Source organism: Hemiscyllium ocellatum, chromosome 5, assembly GCF_020745735.1.
Source record: "Hemiscyllium ocellatum isolate sHemOce1 chromosome 5, sHemOce1.pat.X.cur, whole genome shotgun sequence".
NCBI lineage: Eukaryota > Metazoa > Chordata > Chondrichthyes > Orectolobiformes > Hemiscylliidae > Hemiscyllium > Hemiscyllium ocellatum.
The window spans coordinates 66,301,768-66,315,344 of NC_083405.1; the positions used below are offsets into that span (position 1 = coordinate 66,301,768).

Consider the following 13,577-nt stretch of genomic DNA (forward strand, 5'->3'; position numbering starts at 1 on the left):
CTGGGCAAGCTATGCATTTCTACAAAGATCAGCTCTGGGGCTTCAATAATTTAATATTTCCATGAATGACTTAGTCAAAGAGACAGAAAGTAATGTAATTAAGTTTGTGGGGGATACAAAACTAGGTGGAAATTTAAGCAATGAGGAAGGTACAAAGAGTCATCAATGAGATGTAAACAGATAAGCGTGTAGGGACAAGATAACAGATGGATTATAATGTGGGAAATATAAGATTTTCCACTTTAGTAATAACAGAAAAGCAGAATACTTTTGAAGATTACTGCAACTTGGAAGTTTTGATGTTCAGTGGGTCTTGTTTTAGGAACACAGAACATTGGTATGCAGGTACAATAGGCAACTATGAACTAGAATGGTTAAGTGGACCTGTATTGCAATGAGGTTAGAGTAAAAGGATAAACTAAGATTAGTGAAAATTGTATAGGATTTTGATGAGTCCACGCCTTAAATATAAGACATATATTTGATTTCCACATATAAGGAAGGGGGATATTCTTGCATTGGCGGCAATAAGATCATTTGCTTGATTGCTGGGATGAATTACCTGTCCTATAATGACAGGCTGAGAGATTTAGGCCTATTCTGCCTGGAGTTCAGAAGATTGAGAGATGATCTCATTGAAATTAACAAGTTTCTGAAAGGGTTTGCCAGGATAAACACAGAGGTTGATTCTATTGGCTGGAGAGTATAAAACAAGAGGGTACAGTCTCAGGATAAAATACCAATGATTTAAGACTGAAGTGAGAAATGTCTTCATTCAAAGCGTTGTGAATCTTTGGAAAGCTCCTCCCCAACTAGTTGAAACTGATCCATCATTAAATAACTTCAGATTTGTGAAAGGCGTAATCTTAATCTGTCAGCAAATTATGAGCTATTGGAAATGGATGGGAAAATAGAGTTGAAGCCGAAGATCAATCATGATCATTTTGAATAGCCGAGCCAGGTTGATGGGTCTGCTCCTGCCTCTATTCCTTACATTCTTAATTTCAAAGAATGTCCTTTAAATTGAACCTTAGAAGACCAGTAATATTTTTCACACTCTGTTTACTTTTCTTTATTTACAACATGAGTATTATAGTGAGATTAGTGAACTGAAATTTATTTGTGTTGAATTTTTTATTCTTAGTTAGTGGACCAATGCTGGTGAAACTGTCCAATACTTTACTCAAATTGAATTCTTCCAGCTGGCAGAGTGAGAATTTGTTTTTTTTTATCTTGGCCATTTAGGCTTGATATTTGTCATTCCCCTATGGTAAAGTGCACTGTACCAATCCCCAAAAGAAGACAGTATGTTCATGAAGAATTCCAAAAAAGACAACTGCAATTTTAGAGAATCTTCAGAAGGTATGGTGCTGTGATAGTTTTGTTATTAGACCAGTGGTCCCAAGAGCTATGTGCTGAAATTCCATATTGACAAGTTGTGCAAATGAATTCGATAAATTTGGTATTCCATAGTTTGTTCTAGACCAAGAAAGTTAAAGTTGGGGCGGCATAGTAGCTCAGTGGTTAGCACTGCTGCCTCACAGCACCTGGGTCGGAGGTTCAATTCCAGCCCTGGGTGACTGTGTGGAGTCTGCACATTCTCCCCATGTCTGCGTGGGCCCCCTCTGGGTGCTCCAGTTTCCTCCCACAGTCCAAAGATGTGCAGGTCAAGTGAATTGGCCACGCTAAATTGCCCATAGTGCTAGGTGCATTAGTCAGGGGGAAATGTGTCTGGGTGGGTTACTCTTCAGAGGGTTGATGAGGACTGGTTGGGCCAAAGGGCCTGTTTCCACACTGGAGGGAATCTAATCTAATTGCTGGAACTTGGAAGGACAATATACATATACATTTGGATGTGACATTTCATCAGAATTATGCAAGTTGCTAAATTCCAACAGGTTCATCCATGCTCTTTAAGTAACACTGGGTCATATTGTATAGTTGATCTATTGTATAATGCCCTCTGAACTAGTCCAACCATCTATTTAGCTATAACAAGAATTGTTGATTGGGAGAAAAGCCTACCACTGCATTCACAGGGAAGCTGGGAATGGGTGATAATCCATATCCTGACAGCAAAGCATAGAATATATTGCTTTTTTTTTCAAAAAACATTTGTCCAAAATAGTGATACCAAAGTTTAGCTGTTCATTTTCATGACTTTGCACTATCATCTTCACTAATAGTTTATTGGAATAATTTGACTTGCGTTTACTTATGTAGACAAGCACAGCCTTTAAAATTAATATTCCGAATCATGTATACTTACAGCCAATAGTTATTTTGGCCATAGCTGACTTTGCTGGGATTATTCCAAGTTTGTTGTCATGTTTGATATAAAAATATAGACTACCTACAGCTCCTAGGAATTGTATAAGCAGATTTTTTTTTAAATGATCTTAGCCAATGTGTTTGAAAGTGAACACATTCAGCATTTCTAAGACCACCTTTGGATATTTGAGACAGTTACAGAATGTTGAGATGGAATGATCATCTAAATATACTCGGATTCTCACTTGCTTCACTAACCCCTGGGCGATGTGATGTTCAAAGCAGTTCAGAACCTTTTCTCCGACTGTATATAGGATATGCATTAAACATCTTTCACATTTGGTGTAGATAGTGTCATCATATTTCAGTTGGGAAAGACCTTCTCTGTAGAAAGTCTTTTGAAAATAATGCTTAAATTGTTAATATTTTAAATGCATGATATCATATTGAGTAACTAGCACTGTGCCTGCCTTGATTTACATTGTAACCAATCTGGAAAAGAATATTGCACAATATGAAATCTACTTTCTTTTTAGCCCTTTACATAATTCCTTGTCATTCAAATCTTGATTGCAATACAAATGAATTGCACAGTGCAGAAATATAACAGTAGGAAGCTTTAGTATCAATTCACTCAATTTTGAGCTATAAAATCCCATTCCACAGACCTTCCTAAAGTGCTCTCTATGTTCGGTTCTGTAACTCATATTAAGTGAGCTTTGTTTGGCCACGGTTCAAAGGCTGTCTCTGTTTTAGGTTTCACCATGTGAGAAGTGCCGCTGTGAGCCCAATGGAGAAGTGCACTGTTCTGTAGCAGAATGTGCTGAGGTTGAATGTGTGGATCCAGTCTATGAACCTGATCAGTGCTGCCCTATCTGCAAAGATGGTATGTGCTTGCCAAATGTAACCCATTCTGTTTTTTTTCTTTTCTAAAATGCATGATTGCTAATTTGCACATTAAATATTGTATATAAATGAGGAATATATTTCACTGCAGTTATTATGTTTATATATGTAAATTATGTGTATTGCATATATATTTGTATATATATATCCATTTTGTCATCTTGCGATAATATTACTTATTCATTGTAATACAGGCTCTCTCATAACATGTTATTCATATTGTAAAACACCTATATTTTAGATGATTCAATACTTATATCACAGGGCATTGACTGAATATGTTAGCACGCTAAGTGTGATTCTTTTACCAAGTCATTTTATGTAGAAGTTTCACAGAAACTACTACCAAGCACATATCCACTTCAATAGACAGATGAACATTTGGCTGTCAAGCTAAATTTAGGCTAAATTTATTGAAGGAAGCAAAATACAGCTGTAGATGAACAAGATTAAATCTGTGCATTACTGATGTTGTGATTTAAAGAATAAAACTAAACTCTCCAGAATTTTGAAATCTGTTTTAAGCACCTTTAATTTGACTCCTTTGATGAGATCTATGCAAATCAATTCCTTTTCTCAACAACAAATTGCAAGAATATGGTTGAATTCAATTAAGTTTGTCACAAACCTGGTCCTTTCTCAAAGTTGCTGTGCCCTTGAGTTTTTTTCAGAAAGGGGCTATTTGGCCAGCTCCAACTAGGCTGGGTTTCAAAGGTTTATTGGAGCCCTTTTTGTTTACCCCGAACAGATAATGCCTTCAGCCTAAGGCTTTCATGTCTTTAAAAACCGGTATAATCAAAGGGGAGTGGCCAACTAGTTGTGTAGCTAGCCTTCAATTAGATCAGACTTAGTTCAGCAGCAGGGTCTATGAAGAAAGGCTGCTGGAAGCAAGTCCAGCCTGATATGCTCTCTCTCTCTCTCTCACTCTTTCTCTGACTTAAAACCTATAAGCCTTTGTTTGATTTTACTTTTTATGCCAGGGGAGTATCTATGGGGAGTGTTGCAAGTATTTTTGGAACAGCACCATTAAGTCGGGGTAATCTGTCGGGTTTTTGGATAGGATACATTATCCAGTATTCTATTTTCTGTTGGTGTTTCATTCCGTAATCTTGTAAATAAATTGTCTTTGGTTAAAACCTGGTGGTCGGACCAGCTAACTCACTCCCAGGATATGCACTGCACACTTACTTGAATCAAGTAGCAGAGTTACGGTCTGGGCTACTTACTTGAAAATGTTTTGAGGGATCAGACCTGGTCCATAACAAGTTGAAGCAAAAGAAGAGCCGTCACCTATTTATTTACTTAACACATTTCACAATCCACAATGTATTGAAGCACTTTATAGCAGATAAAATATTTTCTTTTACAGAATGTGTAGTGATTGGAATGAGGTCAGCAAGGTAGATTGACTGTTCACTCTAGGAGCCAGCTCTGTGCTAGTGAGGTTATTGTCATGTACTATGCACATGTAAATAAAGGATGATTTGGTGGTGGGACACTAGCTTTTGTGGAGTTATTTCAGTGGTGACAAAAGAAGAACATGCTCCTGAAGAGATTTGCTCACAACAGTTATCTTTGAGCTGGAGTCATCATTTCTGGCATCATGCCCCTGTTTGGGAAGCTTGACTCATTCAATCTTGCCATCGAAGACTGGGCCCAGTATGTGGAATGAATGCATTATTCAGGGCAAATGACACTGGGGCAGACGAAAAACAAGTAGTAATTCTCCTGACAGCTTGTGACCCATAGCTTTTTCAGTTATTAGGATCCTAACTTTCCCAGATGCACAAGATACTAAAACCTTTCAAGAGTTGACAGATTTAGCTAAAGCACATTACGACCCAATGTTTGGTGTTGAATCCGTGAAAATGGCCCTGCCTGGGTAAGAGACATCGTCAATGCATGGTCAGATCCTGTGACGGACAAAGTTTCAGTAGGAGAGGCAGTCCTGAACAAGCACGTAGCCCACATGAAAGCTGCCACCTCGCAAACAGAGCAAAATATCCCCAGCTCCTCAGAACATCCAGCAAAACTGTCTCCCCCTCCACCTGGCATCAAAGAAACTTCTGAGGACAAGATGGACATGGCAGATGTCTCAGCTGCAACACTTTACTGCTTGAAGAAGATGAGTTTCGGCCAAGGTGTTCCAGTACATGCTATCAGCATCTGAGGCAGTGTCGGAGAAACCAGACCTGGGGTGAAAACACCAAGGAGAAGCTACAGGAAGAAGAACCGACCTATCTTCCAAGACTTCAAGTGGGAGGGATGTAGTGATTGGAGTGAAGTCAGCCAGGTAGATCACATAGAATATAAGTTCACTGATTGGGGCCATTAACCTGGGCCAGTCAGGGAATCCTGTCTGACAGATATAAACAGGAGTGTTAACATGAGTGTCAGAGGTTCTGTTCACTCTGAAGAAGAAAAAAAAGCGGGAGTGTCAGGGATTCTGTTCACTCTAGGAGTCAACTCTGAGGGTGTTGGGTCAGTGTCACATACTTTGCTTGTATAAATAAAGGATGGCTTGGTGACAGGATACCCACCTTTGTAGAGTTATTTCAGAATATAGTCACTGTTGCAGTATTCCATAAATCTCTGAATTCTGATTGAAGTAAACCTTTTCCAGTTGACAGGTTTTCATCCCATTTATATCTCAGCATGCACATAGTCACTTATTTTCCCAAGTGGATGCATAGCTAGACTTTGTTATCTGGAAAGGATTTATTAAGTCAGTCTTCAAACAAAGCTTATTTAAAGGTTGTGAGTAGTTTGGCTCCTCCGTTAATAGCGGTTATAATCTGAAATAAGTTATTCCAATCTAGCCTTAGCTAGTATTATATTTTCACTTTGTTCATGGTTCCTAAGGCAAATAATATAGGAAAGTCAAACAGCTAAAGTTCTATTTTAAGATTGCCATGCATGGTTCTTGTTAAACTTCAAATGATTTAAATGATGCAGAGATATTTTATATTTTATCCTTTTACAAATTCTAATTTTTCCATCAGAACACATTTTTAATATTAATGAAGTTTTATTCTAATCTAATTCTTATTTATTTTGCCACCTAGAAGTATTAAATAGTTTAAAATTTCACCACTGCCTAAACCATAATAATAAAACACAAACAATTGATCAGATTAATACTGAGGTTAAATTTGAGATGACCATTTTGGATGTTATTTTAGGGATGCACCGTACTATTATTGAAATACGTTTAAAAGAAAACATTAATTTTCATAGGTAGACTTTGCTGAAAGGAATGCTTGTCACGTCTCAAAAATGTATTTGTAAGCACCTACAAGATAATTACACTGTTTGATCTGGATTATCACATTTTTCAGCAGTAGTAGAATGGATTAGGACAGGTCAAAGATAAGCAGGTAAGTGAAACAGTTCTATGAGAGAATTCTCTGTTGATTTGCAGATTTGGAGGATTGAAAAACTGGTTTGTTTGTTCTGTTTGTTTCGATACACCTACTCTTTCATTGCGGTGCCTCCACCAAGCCTTTCTGTTAGCAACAGCAATAATGATGTAAATGGTGGCCAGATTACATTGGCTAGCTAACCTTGTTGACCTGAGAGTTAAGTAGCATTAATTGTCTTTTCTTTTGGTGCTAGCTCACATATTTCCAAATTTATTGCATTCAGTTTTCCAAGTTACTGTAGGGGGAATGTGGACCAACGACTTCCATTTTTTAGTCCAACACAGTAAACATTGATTTAACAAAGTTGACCATACAATCCGCTCCATGTGCTGGCTTTAATGGATTCAGCTTCAAGCCTCTAATTAGAAAGCAACTTGACTGTGGCTAGTCACAGTGCAAGCTAGTGTATAAAATTATTTCTCCAAATATCCTTTGTCAATTCCTCGCCTCATTACACATCTATTCAAACTTGCCTTGTGCAGCTTCACAGCTATCTGTCCAAATACAGTCAGCAGATCTTGCTACACCTGGGCCGGTTTTATCAAAAAATGGTGCTTGAGATCAGAGGATTTCAAGTTCAACATTAGAAAACTCGTTTCTCATTCACTTAACACTAGGAACAATAACATGGCTACAATAACGGTGACAATAAATCACTGACAACCATGTTCATCACATTTCCACCAAACAGGAGGGTTTAATATTCAACCGCATAGTGTAGTGTTTATTTATTGTCAGCTTATACCTTGATCTTATTTTCTTACCTAAAGCTGTGAACCTTATCGGTGTAGATCCCATACCAGTCCTCTCCCAATAGAACATAGCTCATGCGTCTTGCTAATTGCATTGCAGTCAAAACTCTTCTTCTCCTCAAAGAACAAAGATCAAAGAAAATTACAGCACAGGAATAGGCCCTTTGGTTCTCTAAGCCTGCACCAAACCTAATCTTCTGTCTAAGTGTGTCACCTATTTTCCAAGGATCTGTAACCCTCTGCTCCCTGCGCATTCACGTATCTGTGTAGATACATCTTAAATGATGCTATTGTGCCCGCCTCTACCACCTCCACTGACAACGTGTTCCATGCACACACCACCCTCTTTTTAAAGAATTCCCACGTACATCTCCCTTAAACTTTTCCCCCATCACCTTGAACTTTGGACCCCTTGTAATTGAGTCCTCCATTCTGAGAAAAAGATTCTTGCTATCCACTCTGTCTATACCTCTGATGGTATTGTAGACTTCAGTCAGTACCCCCGTCAACCTGATGAAAATAATCCTAATCTACTCAACCTCTCTTCATTGCTAGCACCCTCCAAACCAGGCAACATCCTCATGAACCTCCTCTGCATCCTTTCCATAGCATCCACATCCTTTTGGTAATGTGGCAAGCAGAACTGTGTGCAGTATTCTAAATGTGGCTGAACCAAAACCCTGTACAACTGTAATATGACCTGCCAACCCTTGTACTCAATATCCTGTCTGATGAAGGAAAGTATGTCATATGCCTTCTTGACCACTCCATCAACCCGTGTTGCTACCTTCACGGTACAATGGACCTGAACATACAGATCTCTCTGTACATGAATTTTCCCCAGGGCTTTTCCATTTACCATATAGTTTACTCTTGAATTAGAGCTTCCAAAATGCTTCACCTTGCAATTGCCCGTTTGAACTCCATCTGCCATTTCTCTGCCCAAATCTCCAACCTATCTGTATTCTGCTGCATTCTTTGACAATCCTCTTCACTATCTACTATTCCACCAATCTTAGTGTCATTCACTAACTTGCTAATCAGACCACCTATTCCTTCCTCCAGATCATTTGTCTGTATCACAAACAACAGTGGTCTCAGCACAGATCCCTGGGAACACCACTGGTCACTGTTCTCCATTTGAGAAACTCCCTTCCACTACTACTCTCTATCTCTTGTTGTCCAGCAAGTTCTCTATCCATCTTGCTAGTACACCCTGGACCCTATGTGACTTCACTTTCTCTATCAGTCTACTATGGGGAACTTTACCAAACACCTTACTGAAGCCCATGTATATGACATCTACAACCCTTCCCTCATCAATCAACTTTGTCACTTCTTCAAAGAATTCTATTAAGTTGGTAAGACATGTCCTTCCCTGCTCAAAACCATGCTGCCAATCACTGCTAAGCCAATTTTTCTCCAAAGTAAATACGTCCTATCCCTCAGTATCTTCTCCAGCAGCTTCCCTATCACTGACATCATTATATGTTCACCTGAGTTCACTTCCCAGCACAGTAATGGAATTTATTCTGAGGACAACTATAACATGTCTGATACTGCATTAGTTATGATCAGCTAACTCAATGCAATCTAGAGATGGAACTGCAGAGATGGGGTCAGAGGATGGGAGTAATGGTCTGCATAGCTAATTTTTACAATTTAATGCTTTGAATGGGATGAGGTGTTGATCAGAAGGTTAAGTCTTTTAAGAATCTCACGGACTCCAGACATGTTAGCATCTGTCCGAGCTATACTGGCACTGGTCTAATTTCTGGCTCCCCTCATGGATTAAGAAATGGCACATTATCAAAATCAAAAGGTATGTATACTAAATACCAGTGCCTTTGAAATACTATTGATGTTTGTTCACTGTTGGCATGGTCACAGAGTCATACAGCACAATAACAGACCCTACAGTCTAACCTTCCATGTCGAACATAATCCCACACTAATCAAGTCCCATCTGCCTGCTTCTGGCCCATGTCCCTCCCAGCCTTTTCTATTCATGTACTTAGCCAAATATCTTTTATATGTTGAAATTGTACATGTTCGATTTTATGATTATGCTGTGTAACCCAACAAGGAAATTATGAATTTTTGCTCTCAAGGAGGTGGAATTGTATAAAGAGTTTTACAAATCCATGTCCCAATGTAATATAGCAGGCACCACAGGGTAGCATTTTCCTAATGCCACTAATCATTTATGTTCAGTGAAACTTTTAGTTACAATTAATGTAATTTGTAACCTGTGCATTTTCAAAAACTTTCAAACCTTAGTGTCTTTTACCTCCATCTATCCAGACAGTACAAAATATTCAACAGAAATAAGCATACAATTACCTACATGTCATTCTGTTATAAGTGCAATTTGTCAATGCAAATTTGCTATAATGCAATTTACGAATTAGAGACACTGTTTTGACAGCGCAAACTTTTGAAATGTGTGTTGGCTGTAACACAATTACAGCGGCAACACTTCAAGTGGTATTTCTAAAGCGCCATTTTTCTATAGCATGGGATTGCACAAAAATGCAACCATCGTATTATAGAAGAACTGACTGTACTTATTCATTCATCTAGATGCAGGTACAGTGGAAAGAGATGAATGCTACAAATGAGCACTGCTTGTTATGGAATTGCCAATTGCAAATTTCTTGCAATACACAAATGATTTTCTGAATAGTAAAACATTTTAGAAATTGAATCTAATTTCTATTGTTTAATATTCTGTAAAGAACACATTTTCTTGTCTTCAGAGTACAGCCCCTACTTTGCCATTTAAAAAAACCTTGGCCCAGATCTTCCCTGAACATTCTCTGAAAAATGTCCTGCATGCCTCCTTGGGCATTCTGATACATTAACTATTATGTGGAAGTTTTGCTTTATGCATTCATGGGATGTTAGCATTGCCAGCAGGACAAGCATTTATTGACTGTAGCCCTTGGGAATTTCAGGATTTTAGTCCAGCAATAGTGAAGGAATAGTGATGTATTCCAAGTCAGCATGGTAAGTGGCTTGGAGGAGAACTTGCCCTTGACCTTCAAATGGTACTGTTCATTAATTTGCAAGGTGCTGTTTTAGAATCCTTGATGAAACTTTGTAGTGCAGCTGTTCATAAGACTATTTGTTGCTAGTGAGTGTTGGTAGTGGAGCAAGTGAAAGATTTTGGATGCAGTGTCAATTAAGTGGACTGCTTTGTTCTGAAGGTATCAAGCTCGGAAGTCCAATCATCAAGGCAAGTGGGAGTATTCAATTTAAACTCCTGATTTATGCCTTATTGATGGTGGTCACTTTGGAAAGTCAGGAGATGCGTTACTTGCCACAGAATTTCTAGCCTCTGATCTGCTCTTGTAGCCACTATTTACGTGACTTGTCTAGTTCAGTTTACTGGGGGATTCAGTGATAGCAGTGCTGTCAATCTCAAGGGCAATGCTTAATTTTCTGTTTGAGATTATCATTGCCTGGCATGAAAGCTACTTGCCACTTGTCAGCCCAAGACTGAATGTTATCCAGATCATTGGCAAACATTCCCTCTTCTGACCTTATGATGGAGGCAAGGTCATTGATAAAGCAGCTGAAGATGGTAGGCCCTAGGGCATTATTCTGAGGAACTTCTGCAGAGATGTCCTGAAGCTAACATGACTGACCTCCAACAACCACATACAATAAAATCTCCTGGTTTCTGAATATTGGCTGAATAATGATAGAGCCATTTTGTATCAGTCTTCACAGTGGAGGACACTAATAACATGCCAGTAATTGACAAAGTGATGAAGGTAGGTGAGGATCTGGAAACAATTATTATTACAGAAGAGTTAGTGTTGGGCAAGATAATGGGAAGTCTCCTGGCAATGATAGAATGCATCGTAGGGTAGTAAAAGAGATGGCGGGAGAATTAGCATGTGCACTGGTGGTAATTTTCCAAACTTCACTTGTTTCTGGGGCAGTCCCAGCAGATTGGAAAACAGCAAATGTGAAGCCACTGTTTAAAAAGAAAGGTAGACAAATGATGGGGAATTATAGACCAGTGAGCTTAACCACTGTAGTGGGGAAGATGCTTGAATCTATTGTCAAGGAAAAAAATAGCAAGGCATCTCGATAGAAATGGTCCCATTGGGCAGACACAGTATGGGTTCATGAAGGGCAAGTCATGCTTAACAAATTGTTTGGAATCCTATGAAGACATTATGAGCAAGGTGGACAATGGGGACCCAGTAGATGTGGTGGACCTAGATTTCCAAAAGGCCTTCAATAAAGTACTGCACATGATGCTGCCGCATAAGAAAAGGTGAAATATTAGCACGGATAGAGGATTGGTTAATGAACAGGAAGCAAAGAGTGGGTATAAATGAGTGCTATTCTGGCTGGCAATCAGTGGAGTGCCTCAGGGACCAATATTGGGATGGCAATTATTCACAATTTATATAGATGATTTAGAGTTGGGGACCACATGTAGTGTGTCAAAATTTGCAGGTGACACTAAGATGAGTGGCAGAGCAAAGTGTACTGATGTTTGAAACTTTGCAGAGGAATGTAGATACTTTGTGTGAATGGGTAAAGGTCTGGCAGATGGAATACAATTTTAATAAACGTGAAGTCACCCATTTTGGGTAGAAGTAACAGTAAAAAGGATTATTACTTGAATGGTAAAATGTTGCAGCATGCTGCTATACACAGGCACCTGGGTGTCCTTGTGCATGAATCACAGAAGGTTGGTCTGCAGGTACAACAAGTGATTAGGAAGGCAAATGGAATTTTGTCCTTCATTGCTAAAGGGATTGAGCTTAAAAGCAGGGAGGTTATGTTGCAGCTGTACAGGGTGCTGGTAACCTGGAGTACTGCATGGAGTTTTGGTATCCTTACTTGAGAAAGGATGTAATGGCACTGGAGGGGGTGCAGAGGAGGCTCAATAGGTTGATTCCAGAATTGAGGAGGTTGGCTTATGAGGAGATACTGAGTTATCTGGGATTATATTCATTGTAATTTAGAAGAATGAGGGGGGATCTTATATAAAGTTACAAAGGGAATAGATAAGATAGAAGTAGAGAGGATGTTTCCACTGACAGGTGAAACTACGACAAGCGGGCATAGCCTCAAGATTAGAGGGAGCAGATTTAGGACAGAATTGAAAAGGAACTTCTTCACCCAGAGGGTTGTACATCTGTGGAATTCCTTGCCCAGTAAAGTAGTTGATACTGCTTCAGTTAAAATTTTTAAAACTAAGATAGATTTTTTTTTTCAACAGTAAAGGAATTAAGGGATACAGTGAAAGTCCCTGAAAAGATCAGCCACAATCTTATTGAATGGAGGAGCAGGCTCAAAGGGCCAGACAGCCTACTCCTGCTCCTAGTTATTTTGTTCTTATGCTCTTACATTCAGTCTGGTCAAACACTGAAAGATACAGGTCATTACCTCTCACAAGTCCCAACCCAGTTAAAGTTTAAACTTCAGATAGGCAATTACCCAGTGTCTGGATCTATCTGAAAAAGTCTCAACTCTGCTTTAGGATCAGAGACCCTTAGAGGGTTCCTGCTTTTCTGCCAGACTGTGAACCATGATGCACCCTTCCCTAGCGATTGGATGGGACAGGAAGCCCTAGTATTTTTCAGTTAAGAACTTTCTATTGTTCATTTTCCAAGAACAAAACAATAACTATCACTTAATTGTGCAATCAGGAAGTTTTTAATCAGTCACCCTCCATTGGAAACAATTACATGAAGGAAACCATGAATTATTTAGTTGGACTATTAGAGTTCAGAATACAAATTATGTAATTGAAAAAAATTGACCAGCTTTTACCATGAACAGCTGTTAATATTGTTGTAAATTGCTATACGATTTTGTAACATTGACTGTTATTGTACAATGCATTGCACTAATCATTAATCTCTTTTTAAAATAATTCAGTTCTAATAAAGAGTATTCAGAAATTGTGAATATGTCAAACTAAAACCGTGCACTCTTGAGATTCAGTCTGTTAAGATTTATATCCATGTTATTAATTTTTCAGAATTTCATGTGAAGTTCTTTCCCTCTCCTATCAGGTACACATTTTGAATCAAGAAATAAAGAGTGCCTTTTCATAGATGTAGACTTACACAACCTAGTGCTCTTATCATAAGTTATTTCATGCTATACTGACTGCACTATTCAGGATGAAGGCAGCCTTTTGTTGAAGCAGTGTTTCAGATGTACATTTTTTTCTTACAAGACAAAGATAAAT

The 13,577-nt window shown here is 38.7% G+C and overlaps 1 protein-coding gene across 1 annotated transcript in view; it reads left to right on the forward strand.

The window, feature by feature from the left end:
* vwc2 (von Willebrand factor C domain containing 2) overlaps window positions 1-13,577 on the forward strand; it is a 153,433-nt gene that overhangs the window by 40,031 nt on the left and 99,825 nt on the right. Inside the window, exon 3 of the mRNA XM_060825484.1 lies at window positions 3,028-3,157. Within this exon, the coding sequence (XP_060681467.1) occupies window positions 3,028-3,157 (130 nt within the window). The remainder of the gene's footprint in view (window positions 1-3,027; window positions 3,158-13,577) is intronic.